The 27,282-nt window shown below is 50.6% G+C and overlaps 1 protein-coding gene across 1 annotated transcript in view; it reads left to right on the top strand.

Annotated features, from left to right (window-relative positions):
- Positions 1–15,725: 15,725 nt before the first annotated feature.
- The window catches only part of OLFML2A (olfactomedin like 2A), a 294,077-nt gene continuing 282,520 nt past the window's right edge, over positions 15,726–27,282 (top strand). The window contains exon 1 of the mRNA XM_078641829.1: positions 15,726–15,865. Coding sequence (XP_078497955.1) covers positions 15,797–15,865 — 69 coding nt within the window. The 5' untranslated portion in view covers positions 15,726–15,796. The remainder of the gene's footprint in view (positions 15,866–27,282) is intronic.

Below are 27,282 nucleotides of genomic sequence, written 5' to 3'. Positions count from 1 at the left end.
TTGCTTCATGCTCACTGCTGTGGTGGGTGGTAGAAGCAAAATATGAAGGACAGTTGAGCAGACCAATGGATGAAGTGGGCTAACCCAAAGCCCCCTTATACATGTATATGTATTTTAATGCATTTTTTTTATTACAGTAAGAAGGGAAAATTAAACCCGCCCCTAGCCTAGACCTAAAAAAGAAAAATCACATATATAAATCCTGGCATACAAAGAGGCGTGGCTAAAATAAGATGAGCTGAAGGTGTCACATGACAGGTCTACTTGACTGCTATTGAGGTGTCCAGGATGCCTGGGTTTATTCTTCAGGTCCTCACACAAATTAATGAGCCTTCAGTTTGTTTTAAAACAAGCTGAAGAGTTCAGAATAAAAAAACTTTATTTTCTGTTCTTTGTGAAATAGCAGATACAACGATTTGAATCAAGTAGAGAACCTCTGGGCAGCCAGCACCTTCTGTCGAACAAAAACACAGGGGAAGAGTTTAGGACGTGGTGAGCCCAAGATTCTGGAATTCTTTCACCCTAGCTATTGAAGACTGCAACATACCCTAACTTTAAGGAAACTATACAAAAATGCATTGTTTCTTCCTTCCCACTTGGCCATTCATGGCTGGGACCGCGCGGTGGTGAGCTGTGACCTCTGACCCTGTTCACAGGGCCTGTCGGTCCACGCACCGCACGGCCCCCCCCGTGAGTGTGCCCGAGTTGTTCCCGCTGCTGTCCTGAGTCCGTCCTGCTGCTGAGTATAGTGCCTTGAATTTGTTTTATTGTATTGTCCTTTGTGCCCTGTGACTGTTTTGACCTGGTGTTCTTGTATTTTCCTCGCCACCCTGCGCGACCGTCTTCCCGCTCTGTGCACCCCCCCGCTCCCCGCTCCCCCGCCGCTGCTCCTCTGCAGCCCCACCCCCTTTTCTTTTCTGTACCCAGCACCCTTCCTTTTCGCCGCCCCGCTCCCGCCTCCCAGCTGCTCCTCCCTCCCACTTCGCCATTTATGGCGGGGACCGCGCATACGTGAGCGAACACGCGCAGCGGGCGTGCCGATTGTGCGCAGAAGGCGCGCCAAAGGCAAGCCCGTCTACGCCCGTCTGTGCCTGGACCGCGCCCAGCGCCAGGACCCCTGGCCCTCAACGATGCCAGCGCACCCGACAGACTTACGACGCCGCCACCCTCTACGCACTCAACGCCGGCCGGAATCCCGCCTGCTACCGAGCCACCCCAAAACGCACCCACTGACCCTTCACCTGCCAAGACTGCAAATTCACCTGCCTCCAACACGGCCCGGCACCCGCCAAGCCTAGCAGCAGCAACAATCACCTCAAGTGCATCCTGCTCAACACCCGCCCCGTCCACAGGCACGCCGTCGAACTCTGGAACCTCCTGGACACAACAGCACCAGACGTCGCCTTCCTCACAGAAACCTGAATGAACGCCTCCTCAGCCCCCGACATCGCCATAGCCATCCCGGACGGCTACAAGATCACCCTGAGGGACCGCGTCAACCAAAACGGAGGGGGCGTCGCCATCGTCCACAGAAACACCATCCGAATCACGACCAACTCCGACGACACCCTCACCGCCGCCGAACACCTTCACTTCCAGATACACACTGACCCCAGGACTACCCTCAGAGGCACTCTCGTCTACAGACCCCCGGGACCACACACACAATTCAGCGAAGCCATCGCAGACTTCGTCAGCCCGCACGCCCTTACCTCCCCAGACTACATCCTCCTAGGGGACCTCAACTTCCACCTGGAGGACAACAAGGACAGCAACACCACCACCCTGCTGGACAACCTCGCCAACCTCGGACTCAAGCAACTGGTGAACACCCCCACCCACTACGCCGGCCACACACTTGACCCCATCTTCTCCTCCAGCAAGGACACCTCCTTCAGCCACTCCACCGGACTACCCTGGACAGATCACAGCTGCGTCCACTTCAACTTCAGGAGAACCACGACCCACCACCACCCGCAACAGGTCCCCCGCAGAAGTTGGAGCAAGATCACCGCAGTCCAGCACACCACCTCCCTCAGCCAGAACCCCCCCACCAACACTACGGACCCCAACGAAGCAGCCCGCAACCTCACACAGTGGCTCACCAACTGCGCCGATGACCTCGCACCACTGAAGAAACCACCCAGCGGACCCGGCAGCAAGAAAGCCTCGTGGTTCACCAACGACCTCAAAAACTCCAAGAAAACCTGCCGCACCCTCGAGAAAGCCTGGCGCCATGACCAGACAACAGAAAACATTACAGCCCTCAAGAATGCCACCCGCAAACACCACCAGCTGATCCGCACCACCAAAAGGACTACATTCAAAGAACGACTGGACAACAACACCTACAACAGCAAGGAACTCTTTAGCATCGTTAAAGAGCTCTCCAACCCCAGAGCCTGCAACAATGACATCACACCCTCGCAAGACCTCTGTGACTCACTCGCCTCGTTTTTTCACCGCAAGATCGCCGACATACACAACAGCTTCGGCGCACAGATCACGCACCCAACCACCGAACCAGCGCACCCAACCACCAACCTCTGCACCTGGACCTCGGTCAATACCGAAGACACCACCCGCACGATGAACACCATCCACTCCGGCTCCCCTACCGACCCATGTCCACACCACATCTTTAACAAAGCCGACTCCATCATCGCACCCCAACTCCGGGACATCATCAACAGCTCCTTCGCATCCGCGAGCTGGAAACAAGCCGAGCTCAGCGCCCTCCTGAAGAAACCCACCACGGACCCCACGGACCTCGAGAACTTCCGCCCCATCTCGCTCCTCCCTTTTCCTGCCAAAGTCATCGAGAGGACCGTCAACAAACAACTCTCCGCCTTCCTCGAAACAAACGGATCCCTTGACCCCTCGCAGTCCAACTTCCGAGCAAACCACAGCACCGAGACCGCCTTCATCGCAGCGACAGACGATATCAGGTCCCTGCTCGACAACGGAGAAACAGCTGCCCTCATCCTCATGGACTTCTCAGCAGCCTTAGACACTGTATGCCACCGCACCCTGATACAGCGCCTCAGCAACACTGGAATCCACGGAACGGCCTTGAAGTGGATCATCTCGTTCCTCGCCGGAAGAACCCAGAGAGTCCGCCTCCCACAATTCCGATCCGCGGCCACCGAAGTCATCTGCGGCGTCCCGCAAGGATCCTCGCTCAGCCCCACCCTCTTCAACGTCTACATGAGCCCCCTCGCAGCCATCGCACGCCAACACAACCTTAACATCATCTCCTACTCCGACAACACCCAGCTGATCCTCTCCCTCACCAACGGCCCCGCCACCGCCAGAGCCACCCTCCAGGAAGGAATGAAAGACGTCGCGGAATGGATGAAGCTCAGCCGTCTGAAAATGAACTCAGACAAGACGGAAGTCCTCTTCCTGGGACCATCCCCCTCTGCCTGGGATGACTCCAGGTGGCCCCCTGCCCTGGGCTCCGCAACCAAGCCAACGGACCATGCACACAACCTGGGCTTCATCCTGAACTCCTCCCTCACGATGACCAAGAAAGTCAACGCCATCTCGTCAACCTGTTTCAACACCCTGCGCATGCTCCGAAAGATCTTCCGGTGGATCCCCACCGTAACCAGGAAGACGGTCACCCAGGCCCTCGTCACCAGCTGTCTGGACTACGGGGACACCCTCTACGCTGGAACCACAGCCAAACTCCAGAAAAGACTCCAGCGCATACAGAACGCCTCGGCACAACTCATCTTGGACATCCCCCGTCACAGCCACATCTCTGCCCATCTGAAAGACCTGCACTGGCTCCCCGTCAGCAAGAGGATCACGTTCAGACTCCTCACCCACGCACACAAGGCCCTCCACGACATGGGCCCCAAATACCTCAACAGTCGCCTCACATTCTACACACCCATCCGCCAGCTCCGATCCGCCAGCCTCGCCCTCGCCACCGTCCCACAAATTCACAAAGCCACCGCCGGAGGAAGATCCTTCTCCTACCTGACGGCCAAGACATGGAACTCCCTCCCCACCCACCTACGGCGGACCCAGGACCATCTCTCCTTCAGGAAACAACTCAAGACCTGGCTGTTCGAGCAGTAACGACTCCCCCCCTCCCAGCGCCTGGAGACCCCAGCGGGTGAGTAGCGCGCGTTACAAATTTGTTTGATTGATTGATTGATTGATTGATTGATTGGTTTAAATAGGATGATCACTCAATACTGAAACTGCAAGACATGTCAACAGGGTTTTGCTGGACGGCCACAGCCCACTGCATGTGGTTCTCAATGTGCAGTAAGCTTTTCACATATCAGCATAAGAAGGTATTGAGAAGTATTCCGTACCTGAAGGGTTTGAGAGGTTTCTCATTAGGAGTACGTCCTTCCAGGGTAGTATAACTATCACAAAAAAGTATGGACCACCTTGTGGTCAGTGGTGTAAGCTAGCTCACTCTAAATGAGGAGCAGTAAGAAGGAAGAGGGGGATGAAAAAAGGATGATGAAGGGGTGCCTCTCTAGTGAAAGGTTGTACCTAACTCAACCATGAATGTGGGGGAGATACACTTTTTGTATAAATTAGCCTCACACACCCTAGTGGTGTCATGCTTCATCATCGGGTCACCCAGACTCCTAAAGGTCGGGATGGGCTCAACCACAGTGTTGGGAGCTCTTTAGATAAATGAAGACCAGGGAGGTTAAAGTTTTAAAAAACTTCAGGCAGACCCCTGGCTTCCCTTTATTCTTAGGTCTGTCTGGGCAGCATCAAAAATACGGAATGGGAATCAATATGGTTCAACCCCAAGATCAAATACCAGGGGAAAACACTCAACATGCACACATGGTATAAACACGGCATCTCTACAACAAACCATATGACCACCCTAGATGCACAGCAGACTTTCGACACACTGAAGAACAAACACAAACTAGACAACATCGAGCTATATAACTTCCTCAAGATCAAAGTGGCAATCACCAAGGCAGAACTTAACAAACTGACCCCGTCAATATTACAATATGCTGCCAATATAAGCAAAGTAGGACACCAAACCTCTCACCTCTACAAGCTACTGAGCCCAGGAATGTCCAAAATAAATGATAAAGCAATAGAGTACTGGGAATCCCTCCTAGATAGGCGCCTAACGGAGAGGGAGAGATCCAACCTATGGACCTCAACAACACGTAAAAAAGTAACTACCACCCTAGCACAAACCAAATTCTGGCTCATACATAAAGCATACTGGACCCCCTCACGACTGGCAGCAATAGGAGTAAGGAAAAGCAACACATGCTGGAACTGTAATAAACAGAAAGGAGACCTAGCCCACCTAATATTCCACTGCCCCGAGTTAAGTTATTCTGGAACAGAATAAGTGACTTCATAAACAGGACACTAGACATCCCCTTACAACTAGACTTCCACAGCCTAGCCACGGCCATCATGACACCAAAAATCCAGACTAGAGAAGACAGAGACCTCATAGACCTCCTACTCACTGCGGCGGTCAAGATGGTCCTGAACAACTGGAAGGACACAGGGAAAGCCTCTTTCAAAGCCTGGTTTAATTGGGTAACCTTCCTGCGAGGAGCTGACACGATAAAGTCCAACCATTCGCCCAGAGCGCACACAAGAGCAACTCACCGTCCAGGGGGACACAGAAAACAGCCGCCATATTTACAGAAAGGTCGCATGTAACCTAACCGGCCCACGAGTTCTTGTTGTGATTCCCTAGGCCAGACCTCCCCCCCCGGGGGCTTTGATAACTGTACCCCTGTACGCTGTGCCTTGTACATATAAATTTCTTTCTTCAATAAAAAATTCCTGAAATAAAAAATGGGTCCGTAGGAGTGTTATGGTCCTAAGACCCTGGTGCCGACATGTTTCAGTCCTGGGCGGCCATAAAGGTCCTGGACTTTCTTCAGGGCAAGAAGTTACCCACTCTGTGAGGAATGATGGGAAGGAAAGTCCCTATCCTATCCGTGAAGAGAGGGCAGAGTAGCTGCTCCTCATTGGTGTGTGACAGACAACGATTCCATTACCTGTATTCCTCCATCCAATTTGGGGAGGCTGGACGTATCTCACTGGACCGGAGGATACTGTGGGTGGTCTTGACTTAGAGATCTCACCCCTCTCCTCAAACCTAGTCTGGTCCCAGTCCTCGGCTTTCGCGAAGACCTTGGCATACTGTCAAAACATCAATGCGTTTTGTCCCTTTTCCCTTTCTCTGTTTGCATTTAAAACCTTGGCTTTGATTAAACTGTTGCCAACTTGTACAGCTACTACCAAGATCAGCCAGTAAGCCCTTGAGTCACAAGTGTCTCTTGGATGAGAATATATATTTATATTTCAGAAGGAAGTCTTGTATTTCAGTACCAACGATGATCTTTTTGAAGATGTTTTCTTACTTTTAAATATTATGCGTGTACTTTAAATGTGGTTTGTTTCTATATATGAAATAATAAAAGCCTGCTTGCTTTAATACACTTTCTTCTGCCACAGTACCTTGCTCCAGTTACACTGACAGGCCACAGAATTTTGAAATAGGAAAAAGGGATTTCAAGGAGATGAATGTTGGTTGTGGGTTGGGGTGGTGCTACTTACAGACTTGCATGCAAGATGGAGGAACAAGACTGCACAAAGGCAGTATTTTACCCCCTCACCCCATTTTTGCCACAGCAGAACTCCCCCAGACACGTGGTGACTACCAAATCCATCGTGGCGGACGAGCCATTGAAGGCTCGAGCCAGGCCGGAGCAGGAAACAGCAACTACAACGCGGCCATTTCCAAGAAATCACAAACCACGCATACTTTACAACGCATGCGTGGTTACCACGTATAACCTTTACCACGCATTCCTTTACTCCGAAATACGTAGTAAAGGAATGTGAGTTAAAGGTTGAATAAAAAAAGGGGGCTTGGGGAGGCTGGGGGGTCTGCCACCCAAAAAAGAAAAAACGAGTGGGTTTAAAAAAAAAAAAACTTACCTAAAAAACGCTTTCTCTGCCTCTTGTTGTTCATGGAAAGAGCCTCCCTAACGACGGGATTAGGTACGTGCGTCTACGTACTGCATTTAAAATAGAAAAAGGACCACTTAAAACAAGGTTAGAAGAAGGAGAATTTTGTTCACAGAAACTGTAAGTATATTTTTTTATTATAATAATTTAGTACGTTAGGCTTAATTAAAAATAAATATATTGATTTGAACTAAATAATCAGCCATGCAGTCGGTTTACCATGAAAATGCCAATATCATGCATAGTTAAACAACGAAAATTGTAAAGGTATGCGTGGAAAAGGCTTTTTTGTGGTAAACCATATGCGTGGTAATGGTATTCCGTTGTAACGCATGCGTGGAAAAGGCATGCGTTGCACCGGAATGCGTTGTAACATCATACAACCGGCTCGAGCCTGAAGTCCGGCTCAGCTTGAAGACTAATAATGAATTGCGCTTTCAAGTGGATTCTGCCTGCCACCCTTCGGCCAGAGCTACTGACTTTGGAACTGGGGAACCAGGTTCGAGTCTCTGTGTTGGCTCAACATCCTGTGTTTCTGGACATATCACTTGATCTCCCGGTGCCTTTTAAAAAAATGAATGTGACCGTGTGTATTGTAAGTGCTGCACACATGAAGTGCTCCAATACTTTCAGGCCGAGTTTGCTGTTTTATCAAAATTGTAGAAAAATGCATAAAGAGATAAAAACAAAGTGGTACCACAAAATAGGAAAGACAAATAAATGCCCACTTACTGGATGGTTTCTACAAAGTGAAATCAGAAAAACTGAATAAATCGTGGTTTGCTTGCTTAAATTGTGTTATCTTAGGCAAATATTTTATTTCACCAAAACTCCTTTTTCTTCATTATCCCTTAACAAAGCACTTTGAAATGGGTGAGATCAGAATGCCAGTTGTACAAAGCCTATTGAGTTCCATTTAATAGACTATAAAGTCGCTCTATAATCTGGGCCACATGAAAGGGTTTTACATGACAACTGTCTTGCCTCTTAGTTCACTAGTGGTTCATGTTTAAAAAGTATTACTTTAATAAGTTTGTATCAGTGTGGTTCTAGCATGTGGTGTAATAATGTCAACGCTCCCACATGTAAATACACTTTTTAAAATTTTGAAGACTCTTTGCCACATGTTAAGTGTTGTTTGTTAAATGGTTTACATAGCATACATTTTCAGGGCTCGGTTCGCACACGCGCTTTAAGAGGGCCTACTATATATAATCTATGGCCTGTTACGTGCTTCTCTGAATGCATACATGCCAACGTTTTACAACAGGAAAGTGGGTGATTTTTATAAAATAAGCAGGGGGTGGGGGGAGGTTGGGAGGTTCCCCTTCAACTTTGTTGAAGCCGAGGCAGCTTCAGGCGGGAGGCAACTAAAAACGCTTTTTGCATGAGGACCCGGGCAGTGGGCTACCTGTGACGGGCGTTATATGAAGGCGAACCTGTGCATTATGAAAACTCCTTCACGTGCAGGAGGGCCCAGGCTGCCTGTGACAGGCGTTGTATGAGGGGGAACCTGTGCGCTTGTGGCTGTTTTGCCAAGTATTTAACTACGCTGATGACACACAAATAATCATCCAAATTGACACCTCCTGCCTAGCCCACGCCCGCCTGCAAAATATACTTAGGTATACGGTTAACTGGATGACAGCCAATTCACTTAAAATCAACCCCGACAAGACCGAGGTTCTCGCCATCGCCACCAGAAACAACCCCTGGCGCGACCTTTTCTGGCCACGAGAGTTGGTTACCACCCCTACGCCTGTCCTGGGGGGAGGGGAGCTTGGGATGCGGCCGAGCTGCTTGCCACGTCCTGTTTCGGACGATTTTGTTGCAGCGGCCAAAAACGGCCCTGTAACAAAATCGGCCCCCAGTGGCCCCAAATTGGTCCCCAACCCAGGTGGCCCACTGGGAAAGAACCTGGTGCCCGCTACGGCCAGTCCGGCCCTGGTCAGTGAACATGCGCTCTATACATCCCAATTAACATTACATCATGAAAACTCCTGCACGTGCAGGAGGTCGGGCTGCCTGTGACAGGCGTTGTGTAAGGGTGAACCTGTGCGTTATGAACACTCACCACGCGCAGGAGGACCCGGGCTGCCTGTGACAGGTGTTGTGTGAAGGTGAACCTGTGCGTCATGAAAACTCCTCCAGGTACAGGAAGATCGGAGGTCTGGGCAGCAGGAGTTATGGTGGTCTCCCACACGCGCAGGAAGACCCGGGCTGGGCTGTCTGTGACAAATGCTGCACGAGGGAAAATGTTAGGGCGGGATTTTCATTCTAGAGTCTGCTTACCATTCTCCAGAATCCCGTCACAGGTCGACTGGACCTTTTTACCTGTCATAGAATGAATTAGGCAATCTATCCACCAATGAGTCACTCAAATTTCAACGATTCCCATTGTTTCCCCCAAAGAACCACTGACTGAGAATTAAGTTTGAAGATTTATTACATAACCAAAAACAACTGAAGGTATAAACACCTCAGCAAAAGATTCAGAAGATACACAGGCACTAATACAAACATAACTCTACGGAAAAGTCTCAGACGGCTTATGAATAATACAAGAATCAATTCGAGAATCATCAGGCTAATAAGGATTGCTATAACCTGAGTTCTAGTATGCATTGGAAAAGAGTATAATTCAGGTTAATCTGTCCCTACGCTATACTAATTGACATCCCTACTCAGCAATTAGCCCAACCTAAAAAGGTGTCAGCTGTGGTTACTTCCAAAGAAGTTCACTCACTTTCCTCCGTTTCAGTCTAGAGATCTCTCAGTCATAGCTAAGCTCTCTGCCAACCAACCGCTCTCTCTCGCCTCTCTGCCCATCTGCTCTGCCTCCACCCTCGGGGTGCTGTCCCTAATACGAAACCCCACAATGCGGACGACACGCCTTCAGGTACGCCCCTCTCAAAGGTGTTGGTTTTCAGAAATTTCCACCATGGCACGTCTCCATCCTTGTCCGTTAAAACGTCCTTGGGTCCCAGACTCTTCTTCGATTCAAGTTGCTTCCTTGAATTCCTCGGCTACTCCTCCATGTCTGAGTCTAGCATCCTAACACTCTTACACAATGGGCCCTTCTACTGTACTGTCTAGTTGGACCGGCACCTGCAAAGGAATACATGTGAATCGGCTCACACATTCTTTAATGTTGCAATTTACTTTAGCTAAAGGCAGTTTTCTTCATAAACCATTTCTACGATTTAATGCTAAGCAAGACATTTCTGATCAGGCCTACACAATTTCCATGAACTGGGCTTCTGCTTGGTTATAGGCCCAACATCCTAACATTGACATCTCTTTCGTTCTTTAAGCCTCCCTCTTTAAAGCAATTACATTTTCTAATTCAACACCTTCATAACGTATAATAGGTACTCTATGAATTTTAATAAAGTGGAACTGAATACACAATGGTGATCTTGTAAAACACCTCTTATTAGTGAAAGGCTTCACGTCAAACGACATTTCTATGTAAAAGCGGCATTATTAATTTTCAAAACTCTTCACGTTAGCTCTACATGTAATTCTAATACTAAGTACATTAGTCCTCAGACCTACATTACATTTGAACACGATTAATAAGTCCTCTATATATGCGGGTGTTAACTGCTTGTACATATGATACACCCCTACAATTTTCCACTCTTATTTGACGCTCTCTCAAGAACACGCGCGTTATAAAGAACATTTTACTACACGTGTAGGAGGAAGACACGCTTTGGCTGTGGCACACACATGTCTATGCATTACGGAAGTCTCTCTCCACGCGCACTGTGGACCAGTAGCGTCACTAGGGGGGAGCGGGGGGTGAGGACCGCACCGGGTGACACCCTCACATGGGGGTGACACCACCTGGTTGCGACCCCCCCCCCCCAGCAGGCCTCTGTACATGGCACCCCCTGCATCGCACCCGAAGGCCTCGGAGAGACTCGATCCGCTTTAAAAACAAAAGGGAACAGAGATATTTTCTCACCTATTCGAATTAAAATGTTCTCATTAGTTAAAGTTTGAAAAGTGTAGTAATGAGGGGCCCCCGCCATTTATATGCAAAAAGACACGGTGCTAAAGAGGGGGGGCCGGGGAGGGGGGGGTATTAACCGCTTGGAAATTAGCTTTTACTTTAGCTGTTTCATATCGTAAACTTCTCACGTCTACAAACTCGCTGGTGCCTTGTACACAGATTTCTTTTTGCATCTTGAAAAGCTTTAAAAGAGAAACCACATGAAAGCGGCAGAGAGTGTAAAAAGGGGGGGGGTCCTGACCCCCCCCCCCCCCCCCCCGGGTTTAATGTGCGAGAGAGAGGGAGCTAGAGGGAGTAAGAAGACAGAGAGAGAGAGACAGAGGTAGCTAGAGGAAGTAAGACAGAGAGAGAGAGAGGGAGCTAGAGGGAGTACGATAGAGAGAGAGGGAGCTAGAGGGAGCAAGACAGAGAGAGAGGGAGCAAGACAGAGAGAGAGGGAGCTAGAGGGAATAAGAGAGAGGGAGCAAGACAGAGAGAGAGGGCGCTAGAGGGAGTAAGACAGAGAGAGAGGGAGCTAGAGGGAGTAAGACAGAGAGAGAGGGAGACAGAGGGAGCTAGAGGGAGTAAGACAGAGAGAGAGAGGGAGCTAGACAGAGACAGAGGGAGTAAGACAGAGAGAGAGGGAGCTCGAGGGAGCTAGACAGAGAGAGGGAGCTAGAGGGACTAAGACAGAGAGAGAGGGAGCTAGAGGGAGCTAGACAGAGAGAGGGAGCTAGAGGGAGTAAGACAGAGAGAGAGGGAGTCAGAGGGAGCTAGAGGGAGTAAGACAGAGAGAGAGGGAGCTAGACAGAGAGAGCGAGCTAGAGGGAGTAAGATAGAGAGAGAGGGAGCTAAAGGGAGTAAGACAGAGAGAGAGGGAGCTAGAGGGAGTAAGACCGAGAGAGAGGGAGCTAGAGGGAGCAAGAGAGAGGGAGCTAGAGGGAGCTAGACAGAGAGAGGGAGCTAGAGGGAGTAAGACAGAGAGAGAGGGAGCCAGAGAGAGTAAGACAGCGAGAGAGGGAGCTAGAGGGAGTAAGATAGAGAGAGAGGGAGCTACAGGGAGCTAGAGCGAGCAAGACAGAGAGAGAGGGAGCTAGAGGGAGTAAGAGAGAGAGAGGGAGCTAGAGGGAGCAAGACAGAGAGAGGGAGCTAGAGGGACCAAGCCGGAGAGAGAGGGAGCTAGAGGGAGTAAGACAGAGAGAGAGGGAGCTAGGCGGAGCAAGACAGATAGAGAGGGAGCTAGAGGGAGCAAGACAGAGAGGGAGCTAGAGGGAGTAAGAGAGAGGGAGCTAGAGGGAGTAAGACAGAGAGAGGGAGCTAGAGGGAGTAAGACAGAGAGAGAGGGAGCTATAGGGAGTAAGACAGGGAGAGAGGGAGCTAGAGGGAATAAGACAGAGAGGGAGACAGAGGGAGTAAGACAGGGAGAGAGGGAGCTAGACAGAGAGAGGGGGCTAGAGGGGTTAAGATAGAGAGAGAGGGAGCAAGACAGAGGGAGAGGCAGCTAGAGAGAGTAAGAGAGAGAGAGGGAGCTAGAGGGAGCTAGCCAGAGAGATGGAGCTAGAGGGAGTAAGACAGAGAGAGAGGGGGCTAGAGGGAGTAAGAGAGAGAGAGGGAGACAGAGGGAGCTAGAGGGAGCAAGACAGAGAGAGAGGGAGCTAGACAGAGAGAGGGAGTAAGACAGAGAGAGAGTGAGCTAAAGGGCTCTTGACAAAGAGAGGGAGCTAGAGGGAGTAAGAGAGAGAGGGAGCTAGAGGGAGCAAGACAGAGTGAGAGGGAGCTAGAGGGAGCAAGACAGAGAGAGAGGGGGCTAGAGGGAGTAAGAGAGAGAGGGAGCTAGAGGGAGTAAGAGAGAGGGGCCTAGAGGGAGTAAGACAGAGAGAGAGGAAGCTAGAGGGAGTAAGACAGAGAGAGGGAGCTAGAGGGAGCAAGACAGAGAGAGAGGGAGCTAGAGGGAGTAAGAGAGAGAGAGGGAGCTAGAGGGAGTAAGAGAGAGAGCGGGAGCTAGAGGGAGTAAGAGAGAGAGTGGGAGCTAGAGAGAGTAAGACAGAGAGAGGGAGCTAGAGTGAGTAAGACAGAGAGAGAGGGAGCAAGAGGGAGTAAGACAGAGAGAGAGGGAGCTAGAAGGAGTAAGAGAGGGAGCTAGAGGGAGCAAGACAGAGAGAGAGGGAGCAAGAGGGAGTAAGACAGAGAGAGAGGGAGCTAGAAGGAGTAAGAGAGGGAGCTAGAGGGAGCAAGACAGAGAGAGAGGGAGCAAGAGGGAGCAAGACAGAGAGAGAGGGAGCTAGAGGGAGCAAGACAGAGAGAGGGAGCTAGAGGGAGTAAGGCAGAGAGAGAGGGAGCTAGAGGGAGTAAGACAGAGAGAGAGGGAGACAGAGGGAGCTAGAGGGAGTAAGACAGAGAGAGGGAGCTAGACAGAGAGAGGGAGCTAGAGGGAGTAAGATAGTACCTAGCACTGTACATTTCCGACAGAGGTGGTCCATGCGGTAAGTCGTGAGGGGGTGACACCATGAGTTACCCGCACCGGGTGCCACCAACCCCAGTGACGCCACTGCTGTGGACAGACGCTGTGTGAGGGTGAACCTCTGCGAAATGGGGCACTCCTGCAGGTGCAGGAGGTCCCGGACTGACTAGGGTGACCAGGTGTCTTGGATTTGCCCGGTGGGTCCCGGTTTTTCACCTGCTGCCGGCAGATTTCAGGAAATGTTGCTACTGTCCCGGTCTTTAGAGAGGGGAGACTGAAAACTGTGGGAGGTGGTTTTTTATGTTTTGCAAAGCAGGGATAGTTAGCAGTTGTTTCAAGAAAATAATTAAATTAACAAGCGCGACATTTTATGTATGTTTTAACTTAACTGCCTGTTCTGTCATTTTCCGCTGAGGAGCCCGGTCCTTCTGTGGCCCGCTTGAAGTAAGACTGCAGAACCTCTTCTATTTTTTGTAAAATGTACCGGTTTGGGGTTTTCAAATTCGGGTCACCCTAGGACTGTCCCGTGACAGGAGGGTGGGCCTGTGCTTTGTTGAAGGCTCTAGCACGCGCAGGAAGACCCGGGTGTCTGTGCACAGACGCTGTACCAGCGTGAGCCTGAGGCTGTGCGATATGAAAGCCTCTCTCCACGCGCAGGAAGACCTGGTCTGTCCGTGGCACGAGGGTGAACCTGTGCGCTATGGAGGGCCCTAGCACGTGCAGGACGATCCGGACCGTCCGCGTCATGGGGTGAACCTGTGCGTTATAGGACTCCTGCACGGGACACCCGGGTGCTGTGCACATACACTGCACGAGGGTGAACCTGTGCGTTATGGAAGACCCTAGCACGTGCAGGAAGATCCGGACTCTCCGTGTCACGAGGGTGAACCTGTGCGTTATAGGACTTTAGCACGTGCAGGAAAACCCGGGTGTCTGTGCACATACGCTGCACGAGGGTGAACCTGTGCGTTATGCAGTCCCTTCCGTGAGCAGGAACCCCCGGATTGCCTGCGATACAGACACGGCCCCTGGCCTGTACACAGGTGACCCTGTGCATTATTGAAGACATGCGGGGTCTGTCTGTGGCACAGACAGGCGCTGCACGGATCATCTCAGGTGGAGACAGTTCCTCCAGTGCTGCAGGATGGGAGCTGGGAGTGTCACCGTCTCCCTCCCTGGCCCGTCTCCTCTCTGCCCCCTGCAGTCCGTGCTCGCCCCGCTCCCTGGCCCAGCCCCTGCTCGGCGCTCCGCCCTCCCCCCTAAGCAGGCTGAAGTCAGGCAGCCGAGTGCAGTCTTGGGCGGCGACCAGAGGAAGAGCAGCTCGGCCGTGGGTGGGTCCGTTCCCACTCCAGCTTCCTGCACCAGGCGCTCGGTCTGCACCCTGCAGGAACCCCTCAGCTCCCTGCGCACAGACTACATTTGAAGGACTGCTGCTTCCTGCAGGATTCCTGCTGGTCCCTGCACACACACTGCATCCTGAAGGACTGCTGCTTCCTGCATCCTGCAGGAATCCCTCAGCTCCCTGCACACAGCATTGGACCTGCAGGAACCCCTCCGCTGCCTGCACACAGCATTGGACCTGCAGGAGTCCTGCACCTTCCTGCACCAGGCACTCGGTCTGCACCCTGCAGGAACCCCTCAGCTCCCTGCACACAGCCTTTGGCCTGCAGGAGTCCTGCACCTTCCTGCACCAGGCGCTCAGCCTGCACCCTGCATGCATCTTGTTGCGCCCTGCACAAAGACTGCATCCCGAAGGACTGCTGCTCCCTGCATGATTCCTGCAGCTCCCTGCACACACACTGCATCCCGAAGGACTGGTGCTCCCTGCACCCTGCAGGTTTCCTGAGCGCCCCGTGCTCCGCACACAGACTGCATCGCGAAGGACTTCTGCTACCTGCACCAGCCTGCACCGTGCAGGAACCCTGCAGCACCCTTCACATAACCAGCACCGCGTAAGACTCCTGCAGCCCCTTGCATACAGCCTGCACCCTGCAGGGCTCCTGCAGCCCCCTGCATACAGCCTGCACCCTGCAGGGCTCCTGCAGCTCAGTGCATAGAGCCACCATCTTGCATACAGCCTGCACCCTGCAGGGCTCCTGCAGCTCAGTGCATAGAGCCACCATCTTGCATACAGCCTGCACCCTGCAGGTCTCCTGCAGCTCAGTGCCTAGAACCACCATCTTGCATACAACCTGCACCCTGCAGGGTTCCTGCTGTTTCCTGGACACGACAACCAGTCTACACCGTGCAGGAGCCCTAAGTCTCCCTGCAACCTGGCACAGTCTGCGCCGTGAGAGGCGATCGCTGCTCCCTGGAACGCAGCCCGGGCAACAATGTGGCTCCTACAACTTGTCCTGCTGCACGGGGTCATCCTGGCGGCTCGAGTGAGCGCAGACAGCAAGGTAAGGAGGCCACCGCCCATCAGTCTGTTGTAACTCGGACACACTGTGTGATCTTTGGCGCAGGTTATTGACATTGTGTGGCAGCTAGAGTGAGAGCAGACAGCAAGATAAGGAGAACACCACTCTATTGTAACTCCTACACATTGTGTGCACTTGCTGCGGAGATCTGTGTGTGTTCTGCGGGCCGCAGATCGTTTTATTACAGAACGTAGCCTGTAGGTTATTAGTTCCAGTAAGTTAGCTCAGCGTGTTAATGTGTTTGCTGTATAGAGAAGTGCCTCGCCTGTAGGAAACAATTACAAGATGGCTCAGTGAGTTAATGGTGAATCTGCCTGCCACAGAATTACGGTCTTTAAATGAAACGTTACTGGTTCTGAGCACAGTTTTGCGGGTTAACATTTCTGCTGTAGACAGTTCGACCCATGATGAACTGGATCATCCTTGGGTGGGGGTCCTGCTGGGTACAGGGGTGCTGTCCCACACGCTGAGAGCAGAGTTTTTTTTTTAATAAACCAGTTACGTTACATGAGGACACACATTCATTTTAGGCACGGGGAGATTAAGTGATTTGCCCAGAATCACAGGAGGTTTTGGCGTCGTTACCGAGACTCGAACCCAGGTCCCCAGATCCGAGGTGGAGGCCCCAGGTCCAGATGGAGAACGCCTTCTTGTGTTTCCTTTCTTGCACTTCTTGCTCTGCAGTCTGAAGTGTGCCGAGAAGCACCGCAGAATGTGCTTCCATGATGAGGGTTTGTCTTCCTGCCCCCGGCTGGTGGATGGAAAAAGAAACCGATTTGTTTAAATTTTTTAAATCGCATTTCTCAGTCTCTCCGCCTACTCACCTCCAATGCGCTTTCTTGAGGTACCTGCGTAGACACTGCTACGTTTGTGCGTGCACGTGTGTGTGTCTAACGCTCACATGTTGTCAATGAGATCTAGCGCCCACACCCCACGGGGGCGCGCCTCAAGGTTAGTTTTAATTTCTGTATTTGGTGTTGGTGTAGTTGGCTCGATGTTGCACAACCTCAGACAACACTTGCACAATAGGGCTTGATAGAAGGGCTTCAGGGGCATTGCGTGGTCAGGATCAAGCAGGGCGTGGCTTTCATTGGTGCGGCAGGCGCAGTGGCACCGGGCGCAGAGGTCTGAGGGGCCCAGCGAACCCAGATTATTGTTGTATTTTAGATTTATAAGAGCGTCCAAGGGGCCCCTTTACCTCTTTGCACCAGGACCCAAGACACACTTGCCACTCCATTCAATACAAAAGGAAACAGCAGCTTCAAGCCGGGCCTCTAATGTACAGGAATTTATATAGCGCAAATCACCAAGCGGTTTCTAAGCGCTTGCTTAGGGAACCCGTCCTGGTATTCCCCTGTGAGATAACCCCGGCAGGGTATTCGCAAGGTGAAAGCCAGGCATCCCGCCGCGAGGGGCCGTTGTGGAGATTAAGCAAGCTATTGCCCAGAGTCGCAGAGTGTGAACCCGTGATTCGAGGAGGCACCGGAGCGAGAATTGTCGAGTCCATGGACATTTTAGGACTCAAGACCCCGCCGAGCCGGGAATTGAACCCTGGTCCCGGGCTGACCTCTGCTTCCAGGTCTGCCTCCTCTAACCAGTGAGCCACACTTCTCCACTCCTTCTCCTCTAAGAGCGAGAGAGCCTGGCCGGGCCGCTGAGCGCACTTTAATGTCGCACTTTACCACTGTGCCTTAAACAGGCCTCAATCTGTGTCTGGTCTTTCCGTGTGTGACGTCACCTGCAGGTGTGGGAACGGAGGGGCTTATTTACAAACCCCTTGCGCCACCCGTACGCCACTTTTCCCTTGTTTAAAGTGACGCAAAAGTGGCGCAAGGGGCTTGTAAATATACCCCTGACAGTCCACGGGGGTTGTGTGCTGCGCTTCGATCGTCGAGCAGAGCCGCTCCCTTTTTCGATTTTTTGCACCCGACGCGCAAATGAGATTTTTGTGGGCAGGTTTCACTTCTCTTTCTTCTCGCGTTCATATGCTTCAATAACCTGCTTGTCGATGGGGTTGGGCGCCTTTTTATGCGCACGTGCACTTTTGGCAGATGAACGAATCGAGGCAGAGGAAGAAGTAGCTCGCCCAGGATCAGACAGATTGGTCGAGTAGAGCAGCCAGGATCACATCTGGTATCACAGATGAAAACATATCAGGTGGCCCGCCCTTCCCTCCTATTCATCTGTGTGGTTTAATTCTTTTGGGCAATCTAATCTTTCATTTATATTCTATTTTGCGCATTGTTGTGTTTGTAGTGCTTTTATATAGTGCTTAATGTGCTAGTTTCTAAGCACTCCCATTTTGGTGGCGAAGAGCACCGATGCAGCCGTGGACACGTGAGTGGCCAAGATCACACCATGCTGGTCTTGTCAACCCCCCCCCCCCCCCCTTCGTGTTCTGTATACAATGTTTTTCGGCACCTCATGCATTCGGTCGTTACTTCACCAAGCTGGAGGGGCTGCTGCTTTATCAAACAAGCCCTGGCAAAACCAATATGTCTGGGTTTATTTAATGTGCAAAGCAGAGTCATATACACACACAGGATGGTGGCAGAGGAGGGTCTGAGAGGGGTATCGTTGTAAAGTTGCACCCTATACACTTCAATGCAAGCACTTAACTGGTGGAATAGGGGATACATTCAACCAGCCTGAAGTTTCAGGTGGCAGTGGAGACCCGGTTGACAAAGCATCAAATCACTGCATGAAGGAGGCAGGTCAAAGAAAGCCAATGGTTGCAAGGGGCGGAGCCAAAGCCAACTCTTTGTATATTGTTAGCAAAAGGCCAGATTGGCACCTGCTCTGCCATGGCCAGACCTAAAAACGAACAGAAAAGTTGACAGCAGAAGCTGCACCCCCCCCCTCAGCGCCTTGGAACCCTCACGGGTAAGTAGCGCGCTTTACAAGTACTCTGATTGATTGATTGATTGACAGCAGAATAAGTGATTGCAAATGTAAAATGTTCTGCAGCTCAAAAGGCAAACACCACAGCAGTCGAGAGAGAGCACGTCTCTTAGGCACACTGTGCTTGGACCTGTGACGCGTGAGCTGTGGTGGTATATACTGTGAGGTTTTATACAACTCGACTCTTTCAAGTGCAGTTGTTTAACCCCTTTCATGCTGATGACGAGCTCACCTCGTCATCAGCGTTACCTGCCGATTGCTGATGACGAGCTGAGCTCGTCATGTAACGCGGTAATTTTTAAAATGCCGCATACCGCGGGAAAAGCGGCCGCACGCATGCGGTTAAAAGCGCGTGACGTGGGGCTCCTGGCATGGAATGGTGTATTGATATTGATGAGTGTTCTGTCGAACATGATCATTATTAGCTTTAGTTCCATGGGCGTTTCTACGCTGTATTACATTTTATGCTGAGGCTGGGCTGAGCCTGAGCTCCAGAATATAAATCAGGCCTGGAAGTGACGTGCTGGGGCAGATGAGTTGGACCACAGGACGGAGGTCACCACATAGCTCTCCTATGGTCCCAGCACAGTATGGTTTAAACAAGCATTGGTAATGCATCTGTTTCACCTGTGTAATGAATAGAGATGTTTTCATCAATTATCGTCCAGGAGAAGGAAAGAGCTCCCTGACAGATAACACAGGAGTGGAGAGGATGTGGTGCAGCGGCCAGAGCTGCTGACCCGTGAGCTGGGGATCCCGGTTCGAGTCTCAGCAGTGCCCCGCAACATCCTGTGATTCTATGCAAATCACTTAATCTCTCCGGGTGATAAATTGTTATATAAATATGCTGAAAGAGTAATAGGCAAAACTTTATGATAATATAGTTCCACCAAAGTCGATGTTAACAATATTTCGGTGGGGGGAAACTGATAAGAGAAGCAGATGAGGAACAAGCATTGGTAAATACAGGAAAATATGCTATAGCCAACAGAAATGTAGGAAAGGTAAGTGGCATGCACAGGAACCAATGAGAAGCCAGGATAGCGAGCAGGCGGGATTTCAGTCGCTTTTAAGTTTATATTAAAAACAATAGATTTCTCAAGCACAGCGCAAGTGCTGGGCCGGCGAAACCTAAAAACATGGGCCGGCACTGACAGGGACGTGTGGGAGACCTGCCCAGAGGGAAAGGCAGCGTGATGGGCATGGGAGAGACTTGTACTGCAGGGGCAGGGAGCGTGAGGGACATGTGAGAGACCTGCACTGCAGGGGAAGGCAGCTTGAAGGCCGCATGAGGGACCTGCACTGCAGGGGTAGGCAGGGTGATGTACGTGTGATAGACCTGCACTGAGGGACAGGCAGCGTACAGAACTTGTGAAAAACCACTCCTGCGGGGGCAGGCAGTGTGGTGGACATTTCAGGGTCCTGCCCTGCAGTGGGTAGGCAGCGGACACATTCAATTTTGTTAGTCACGGGGAAATTAGGTAAGTTGCCCAGGATCAAAGGATGTTGAGCATCCCTGCCGAGACTCGAACCCAGTCTCCCAGCTCCGAGGTAGACTGCTCTAGCCGTTAGACCACATGTACGGGCAGGTAGGGTGAGGGTATTGCATTGTATGTCTGGCAGTGAGAAGGTCTTGTATTCTACTATTATGCAGTGTGAGGGTCTTGAATTGTACGCCTGGCAGTGAAAGGGTCTTGAATTGTACATCTGGCAGTGTGAGAGTCTTGAATTGTACGTCTGGCAGTGTGAGGGTCTTGTATGGACAGGCAGTGTGATGGTCTTGTACTTAGGCTGGCAGTGTGAGGGTCCAATATTTCATGGGCAGGTAGTGTGTGAATGTTGAGGCGCGTGCTCAGACCCTGTCTGTACACACAGGCAGTATAAAGCATGTGGCTAACACGTACAGACTATGAGGTGCTTTGGTCAGGAGCACGTGGAAATGCAGTGTGAGAGGCCTGCAGCGCATGAATGGGCAGTGCGACAAACCTGTCCTGCATGAGGAGCTTGTGTTGTTTGGGTACGCAGTGTAAGGAGGGCACATTTTATCAGCAGGGAGTACACGGATGCAAATTTGGCGATTAAGGCCGGTGGCACTATTTTTTGGGGGGTCCCCTCACTATCACCGTCCAACATTGCCACTCGTCTCTCCATAACCCCACTGTCACACGTATTCAATTTATTTTAGAATGATACTCCTGCCAGGGTAGGGTGTCAGAGCGCTTTAGCTCACTCACACTTTATACAGAGACAACAAATCATACATGTGTAACTCAGCCTATAGGAAATGTTACATAATACAATAAAGATTACAAGGTGTAGGAATCGCATGTCTTCTGTACTAGTAGCCAATGTATTTTAACCGCTACCGCGCTCCCGCGCTACCGCGTTTTCCGACTGTGCGCTGATTTTTGAAAACGCGCGGTTTGTGACAAAGCCAGCTCGTCATCCGCGTAGCGCAGGTAACGCCCATGACGAGCTGGCTTTGTCATCAGCGCGGAAGGGGTTAAGAAGACTTGGCCTGGAGAAGCACAAACTCATGATTTAAAATGTAACTCAGTGGCTGGGTTGGCTTTAGCAATAAGAATATATTTCTACCCAAACAAACCTTTTCTGAAACATTAAGATAATGAAAGACTGGGGGAAAAAACATAACGTTCTTACCAATTCCATGCAGTTTGCATGCAGCTCTGTGATGACGAGTCATAGGTCACTGTGCTGTATTAGGATTCTAGTTTATGAACTGTATGTTTCAAAAGCAGTAACCTGCTGAGCTATCCACATACAATACAGTGCTGTGATCTGCATGGTGCAGTTTTTTGTAGCAGGCACATGAACCCACTGCACTACTTTGTGAAGAGTCAACACATCCACTAGACAAAACTGGACCTCTCTCCAGCTGGAACAATAATCCCCAGAGTTATCATGATATTTTTATATTTTTATTGTTGCCTGAAAACTGCTGAACACACAAGGAACTCTGCAGCAGGAGCTTTTAAATGTGTAAGTTATTTCTAATATTTCAAAACCCAGCATTTTCCCCCACCCCGGGTCACCACCAGGTGCTGCTGCACTTGTCCTACCACCCTATAGAGACCCTGATTGCTGTAAGATCTGCAGACTTTGGAACTGGGTAAGCAAGTTTGAGTCACAGCACTGGGTCAACATCCTGTGATTCCGGGCACATCACTAAATCCCTCCCCCCCTAACCCCTCCTCTGAATAAACCTTGCCGGGTCTGGAGGCTCAGTGGACTAATGCGTCTGCTGCAGAGGGTTGTGTTCAACCTCATGGTGACAGGTTCAAATCCCGGTGGGTCCACTCAGCCTTTCATCCATCTGAGGTCGATAAAATGAGTACCATTGAGTTGGGTAACAACAAACATCTGTTATTGAGCGCCAAGATACCCGTAGTGGTGAACGTGCGCTTTACAAATATATGTTATGTTTATGTAATGTATGTAACTCTAACACCTTGTCGTGCTATATAAAAGACTGCAAGAATAATTATGAGGAACCTGGGGCACATGGAGAGACTGAGGCTCCTGAGCAGGTGGGGGAGGGGCACCTGGGTAGGCAGTGCAGTGCACGAGCAGGCGCTGCGAAGGCCTTGTATTGCAGGAGGTGCTTGCCACGCATGGGTGGGGAGTGAACGATCGTCAGTGTGTATGAAGAGTTGGGGCACATGATTAGTGGGGGGCGCACAGGCAGGGAGAAGGGTGTGGTCCATAGGGACGAGAGTGTGAGGAGCATCGGCACACGGACAGACAGGGCGAGGAGCTCAGGCACAAGGACAGTCTAAGGGCGTTGGGTCAGATGGACAGATAGCAAGAAGAGATGAGAGCTGCCATGCATCGCGTCTAGTCCTCGGTGCCCCTCGCCAGGGCTCGAGTCGGGGGTATCACGATGGTGGACGGCGTCCCCCCACTTATTTTGCCAGGAGCTCGATAACTGGAGCAAATGGAGCCACACATTCACTCTTTGGCCTCTCTGTGGCGAGATCGGAGCTCATTCAGAACGCTGCTCACGCGCTGGCTTCTCTGATGGAATCGCATCTAAGGGGTGAGCGAGGGGGGCAATGAGTCTGATGGTGCAAGCCACCTTTTGTGACGTCACTTCCTGTCTTGACCTCAGCGTCCCCACACTTCTTTTTTTAGGACTTGTGCCCTGCCCCTCGCCCACCATGGGCAACAAAGGGGTAGACAGCTGGGGGCACTTCTACAGATACCTCTACTCTATGGCAGAGGCGCAACTAGAGCCGCATTTCGGGGGGGGGGGGGCTAAGAAAGAATTTCGGGGGGGGCTGAAACTTTAAGCAGTAGGTAGAGTGGCGCTTCAGGGGCTCTTAGAAGGGGTGAAACATCAACAAAGCCTCTTTAACATGCACATGGTATTTTAAAGACCTGTGAAGTGCTCGGGTGCGGCTGGTTTTGTGCCCGGGAGCTGTCTGAGCCCGGGCTGCCACGCACAAGCGGGGGTAGGGGTGAAGCCCTTTGATACCAATGGGTGTTGCGCTCCTGCTCTTTGGCATATCATGCGATTCTACACCCGGGGGATGTCCCTGTAATGATGGGTTTCCAAATCCCCGCACTAAATGTATAATCCACATCTGCTGCATAATTTGCAGATTTCAGCAAAACATATTTGCGGCCCCACAGATCAGAAGTTACCAGGAAACTACTTATGGGACTCGCAGCGCCCGGCACTATCCAGAGGGCACTTTCACGCAAGATGGGGGGTTCACCCAGAGGGTCTCAGTAGCCCCACGGGGGAGGGAGGGGATGGTTTTCACTAAGGTAGGAAGTAGAACACATTCTTTATCATTTTGTTCACAGTCGAAGCCGATTCATGTTTACACAACAGTGTTGGTTAAACAGATGTTATTTGAAAAGGCCTCTCAGAATTTTGAAAAACCACGGACACATTTCACCTCTTTCCATGGTTTTAGGTCTTAAATCTAAAAGTGCCTCCAGGTGAGACATTTACCTGATATCCCGTGTACAATACCGCTCAATAGTGTAGTTTCTTGATGAAAAGTGGGGCTCGCAGAAACCCCACAGTGTAAACAGAGTCTTTATCCCATGCTGAGTTCAAGCACACAACACTTGAAGCCCAGCACTCCTGCTCAGAATATCAAGGACACACCTGTTATTCAAGCAGTGGGAGCCTGAAGTCTTGTGCTCTAATGAATGGAACATTTTATATGGTTAGATAACACGTTTTACAGTATTGATAAAATGATGTCATTGCACGGCCATGCAATACACCATCTTTAATTGTTTCTCAATAGTATGTACATTAGGATCTGCTAAATGTGAATATTTGTTTTCTTTTTACGAAATTTCTATCTTTAGCTGAACTATTGGGGTTCTTTTTATACATAAACCTATATTTTAAAATCAGGAAATAGCTATGTAATTATGCCACATAATTTGCTACACAAATACCTTTGATAACAGAAACTGTAAATTTTCTTTTTCTTGCTTGTTCAGTCAATAGTGCCACATCATTCGGCCCTACATTGCCATATAATGACACTGGCCCTAGTGCCACATCATTCGGCCCTACATTGCCATATAATGACACTGGCCCTAGTGCCACATCATTCGGCCCTACATTGCCATATAATGACACTGGCCCTAGTGCCACATCATTCGGCCCTACATTGCCATATAATGACACTGGCCCTAGTGCCACATCATTCGGCCCTACATTGCCATATAAGGACACTGGCCCTAGTGCCACATCATTCGGCCCTACATTGCCATATAATGACACTGCCCTAGTGCCACATCATTCGGCCCTACATTGCCATATAATGACACTGGCCCTAGTGCCACATCATTCGGCCCTACATTGCCATATAAGGACACTGGCCCTAGTGCCACATCATTCGGCCCTACATTGCCATATAAGGACACTGGCCCTAGTGCCACATCATTCGGCCCTACATTGCCATATAATGACACTGCCCTAGTGCCACATCATTCGGCCCTACATTGCCATATAATGACACTGGCCCTAGTGCCACATCATTCGGCCCTACATTGCCATATAATGACACTGGCCCTAGTGCCACATCATTCGGCCCTACATTGCCATATAAGGACACTGGCCCTAGTGCCACATCATTCGGCCCTACATTGCCATATAATGACACTGGCCCTAGTGCCACATCATTCGGCCCTACATTGCCATATAATGACACTGGCCCTAGTGCCACATCATTCGGCCCTACATTGCCATATAAGGACACTGGCCCTAGTGCCACATCATTCGGCCCTACATTGCCATATAAGGACACTGGCCCTAGTGCCACATCATTCGGCCCTACATTGCCATATAATGACACTGCCCTAGTGCCACATCATTCGGCCCTACATTGCCATATAATGACACTGGCCCTAGTGCCACATCATTCGGCCCTACATTGCCATATAATGACACTGGCCCTAGTGCCACATCATTCGGCCCTACATTGCCATATAATGACACTGGCCCTAGTGCCACATCATTCGGCCCTACATTGCCATATAATGACACTGGCCCTAGTGCCACATCATTCGGCCCTACATTGCCATATAATGACACTGCCCTAGTGCCACATCATTCGGCCCTACATTGCCATATAAGGACACTGGCCCTAGTGCCACATCATTCGGCCCTACATTGCCATATAAGGACACTGGCCCTAGTGCCACATCATTCGGCCCTACATTGCCATATAATGACACTGCCCTAGTGCCACATCATTCGGCCCTACATTGCCATATAAGGACACTGGCCCTAGTGCCACATCATTCGGCCCTACATTGCCATATAATGACACTGGCCCTAGTGCCACATCATTCGGCCCTACATTGCCATATAATGACACTGGCCCTAGTGCCACATCATTCGGCCCTACATTGCCATATAATGACACTGGCCCTAGTGCCACATCATTCGGCCCTACATTGCCATATAATGACACTGGCCCTAGTGCCACATCATTCGGCCCTACATTGCCATATAATGACACTGGCCCTAGTGCCACATCATTCGGCCCTACATTGCCATATAATGACACTGGCCCTAGTGCCACATCATTCGGCCCTACATTGCCATATAATGACACTGGCCCTAGTGCCACATCATTCGGCCCTACATTGCCATATAATGACACTGGCCCTAGTGCCACATCATTCGGCCCTACATTGCCATATAATGACACTGGCCCTAGTGCCACATCATTCGGCCCTACATTGCCATATAATGACACTGGCCCTAGTGCCACATCATTCGGCCCTACATTGCCATATAATGACACTGGCCCTAGTGCCACATCATTCGGCCCTACATTGCCATATAATGACACTGGCCCTAGTGCCACATCATTCGGCCCTACATTGCCATATAATGACACTGGCCCTAGTGCCACATCATTCGGCCCTACATTGCCATATAATGACACTGGCCCAAGTGCCACATCATTCGGCCCTACATTGCCATATAATGACACTGGCCCTAGTGCCACATCATTCGGCCCTACATTGCCATATAAGGACACTGGCCCTAGTGCCACATCATTCGGCCCTACATTGCCATATAATGACACTGGCCCTAGTGCCACATCATTCGGCCCTACATTGCCATATAATGACACTGGCCCTAGTGCCACATCATTCGGCCCTACATTGCCATATAATGACACTGCCCTAGTGCCACATCATTCGGCCCTACATTGCCATATAATGACACTGGCCCTAGTGCCACATCATTCGGCCCTACATTGCCATATAATGACACTGGCCCTAGTGCCACATCATTCGGCCCTACATTGCCATATAATGACACTGGCCCTAGTGCCACATCATTCGGCCCTACATTGCCATATAATGACACTGGCCCTAGTGCCACATCATTCGGCCCTACATTGCCATATAATGACACTGGCCCTAGTGCCACATCATTCGGCCCTACATTGCCATATAATGACACTGGCCCTAGTGCCACATCATTCGGCCCTACATTGCCATATAATGACACTGGCCCTAGTGCCACATCATTCGGCCCTACATTGCCATATAATGACACTGGCCCTAGTGCCACATCATTCGGCCCTACATTGCCATATAATGACACTGGCCCTAGTGCCACATCATTCGGCCCTACATTGCCATATAATGACACTGGCCCTAGTGCCACATCATTCGGCCCTACATTGCCATATAATGACACTGGCCCTAGTGCCACATCATTCGGCCCTACATTGCCATATAATGACACTGGCCCTAGTGCCACATCATTCGGCCCTACATTGCCATATAATGACACTGGCCCTAGTGCCACATCATTCGGCCCTACATTGCCATATAATGACACTGGCCCTAGTGCCACATCATTCGGCCCTACATTGCCATATAATGACACTGGCCCTAGTGCCACATCATTCGGCCCTACATTGCCATATAATGACACTGGCCCTAGTGCCACATCATTCGGCCCTACATTGCCATATAAT

The sequence above is a fragment of the Lissotriton helveticus genome, chromosome 5_1 (genome assembly GCF_964261635.1).
Source record: "Lissotriton helveticus chromosome 5_1, aLisHel1.1, whole genome shotgun sequence".
Lineage (NCBI taxonomy): Eukaryota > Metazoa > Chordata > Amphibia > Caudata > Salamandridae > Lissotriton > Lissotriton helveticus.
Note: the sequence above shows the minus strand (reverse complement) of the source record. Positions and strands in the feature narration are given on the sequence as shown.